General features: G+C 40.9%; 1 protein-coding gene across 1 annotated transcript in view; it reads left to right on the top strand.

Annotated features, from left to right (window-relative positions):
* LOC138002421 (uncharacterized) overlaps positions 1-2,500 on the top strand; it is a 129,266-nt gene that overhangs the window by 10,544 nt on the left and 116,222 nt on the right. Inside the window, exon 5 of the mRNA XM_068848466.1 lies at positions 8-178. Coding sequence (XP_068704567.1) covers positions 8-178 — 171 coding nt within the window. The remainder of the gene's footprint in view (positions 1-7; positions 179-2,500) is intronic.

Genomic DNA, 2,500 nt, shown 5'->3' with positions numbered 1-2,500 from the left:
TTCTTAGTTAACGGAGGATTCAGTTTGTGGTCCACTTGGACAACTTGTAGTCAGACTTGTGGTACTGGTACTAAGTCAAGGAGCAGAAGTTGCGATAATCCCGTTCCTAACTATAACGGACAAAACTGCACTGGGGAGTACGCTCAAGCGATAAGCTGCAAGATTACGTCTTGTCCTGGTAAGAGAAATGGAACCCAATTAGCTTCTCAGATGGCCCTGAATCATTTGTTATTTTCTCGCTTGAGTCTTCAACCCACGTAAGGTACTGATATGACAAAATTATGCAATTTAGATGAAGTGCGACCTCTCAGTTGATTTTCAAAATTGTCCTACTTTGCCGCCATTTTCCGAAGTATCATTCACATCAGTCTTCTCACCGTTTTCTTGGGTAACAAAGGAATCGTGACGTAGATTCAGGAACACGTGACTTCTAGATCTGACCTACAATTAACTATAGATTATTTCTTGAAACTAAAGCCGTGTTCACATTAGGTCTCGATTGTGATCGAATTGTAATCGAATTAAATATGAAATGGCTTCACATCACTAATTACAGTCCCTGATTATAACTGGATTGTAATTACTTCAAACAACCTCAGTGCGTAATTGAACAGAATGGCGAACACGTGGTGGTATGAGCAGTCGAAACTTCTAATCGCTTTATGGAGCGAAGATTTGGATTTGTCATCTGTTTTCAGAAGCTATCCTTGGTTCTCTCCTCGCCTCAAGCATGGTGGTGATGATCGTGGCAGCCACGCGATACGGCGCGGCCATTTTGTCTCACACTGCGATGTTACCCTCCCTATTGTATTTGAATTTTCGCAGATGTGAACAGAACCATAATTGAATATAATTGAATGGAGTATGATAGCCTGAATTATACTTCCGTTGATCATAATTAACGTTGAGTGTGAACACGGCTTAACGAATCAGGAATTAGCAGTTTGATCCCGGTGTCCGGGTACCAAATTCGTTATTCTTACGGCTTAACACTAATAATCCATATCACTTTCTTTGCCAGAAACACCTCACACACCTCACATTACCACATTAGACAAAAACTTTCCCAAATTTTGCAAAACAAATAAACAGACAAACAACGGAAGGATCACGCAGGCACTTTAAATTTTAAATGAGTCCACTTAAATTGTGGAAGACCTTGGAAGCGACCGATTCTTTTTTTCGTGGAAGTAAATGCAATGGGTATTTTGAAGTTGTCTTCGCAAGACCGCATCGCGTAAAAAGAGGTTTCGAGAAGCACACAATGACGGATTATACGCGAAATCCCCCGCCAAAATAACTAACAACCGATCGATGAGAGTTTCTTTGTCAGATAGCCTATAATATTGTCATGGATTAGTAAATTCTCCCCAACTCTTAACTTAATTGCTGTATTGCTGATTTTCCAGAATCTGGGAAAAGAAAGAAAGGAAATATGCAAAGACTCCCGCCGAGATTCAGGTCACTGCAATTTTTCTTATGCAAGATACACGGACAAATTTTTTACCACATTTCAAGAGATTTGTATGGAGACGCCATGCTGGCCGGAAACCAACAAAAACATCTGTCACTGTCACTGTCACTGTCACATCTATCACTTTAGTTTAGTAACATGAAAGATATAAGCGCATGTTTTGCAGACCAAAAGAACCATCGATTATATTATGATACTTGATAACGGTAGGACAAATATTTATCGCTGCGAAACTCAATTTAAAAACTTCACAGACTGGAGTTCAGATGAATCAAAGCGGTTCGATTCTTCTGTCGGTGTAGCGGATCTCAAAGAGTAACAATCGAGATTTGAACCGTTCCACTAGCCCGCTAAACGAATATGCTTTAGCGTGCGATATAATTACAACGAGTAAATTGATTTAAGTTGATTAATCAATAATTCCCAGAGCTTCCCGCTTTTAAAGGTTCCTTATTTTAAAGATTCCCCGTTCCCCATTCCCATTCCCATTCCCATTCCCATTCACCAATTCCCCGTTCCTCGTTTTAAAGATAGCCGGCCGACACTTGTTCAAATTTCAAACCATTTCCGCCCTCATCAGTCTGCAGACGTCGAAAAATGACCTCAGTGGAAGAATATGACCCTTGGTGAAGACACCGACTGGCCGTTTTTGGTGTCAGTAGTCTTACAGAAAGACTCAAATTGGTGATCATTAGGCAGACGCTCGCAAATGAGGGGGACGGAATGTAGTTTCTAAAGGCTTGAAATTGGTTTAATCCTATCTTATTCCAGAGTTCCCTTCACGGAGGGTCATTCCCTTATTATTCAGTCAACGACTCGAACTTGCAGGAAAGGTAGACTCCGCACATTGCAACCTTGCCTCTCTCAAGTGTCGATCATTTCTGACAGGGTTCGACATCTCCGCTAGCCCGGTAGCCCGAGGCTAGTAAAAATTTTGTCGGGCTAGTAAAAAACGACGTTTAATAGCCCGCTGGCTAGTAGAAAAATGGAAATAAACTAGATATAATTAGTTTTAGTTTGCAGTTC

Source organism: Montipora foliosa, chromosome 1, assembly GCF_036669935.1.
Source record: "Montipora foliosa isolate CH-2021 chromosome 1, ASM3666993v2, whole genome shotgun sequence".
Taxonomy (NCBI): domain Eukaryota; kingdom Metazoa; phylum Cnidaria; class Anthozoa; order Scleractinia; family Acroporidae; genus Montipora; species Montipora foliosa.
Note: the sequence above shows the minus strand (reverse complement) of the source record. Positions and strands in the feature narration are given on the sequence as shown.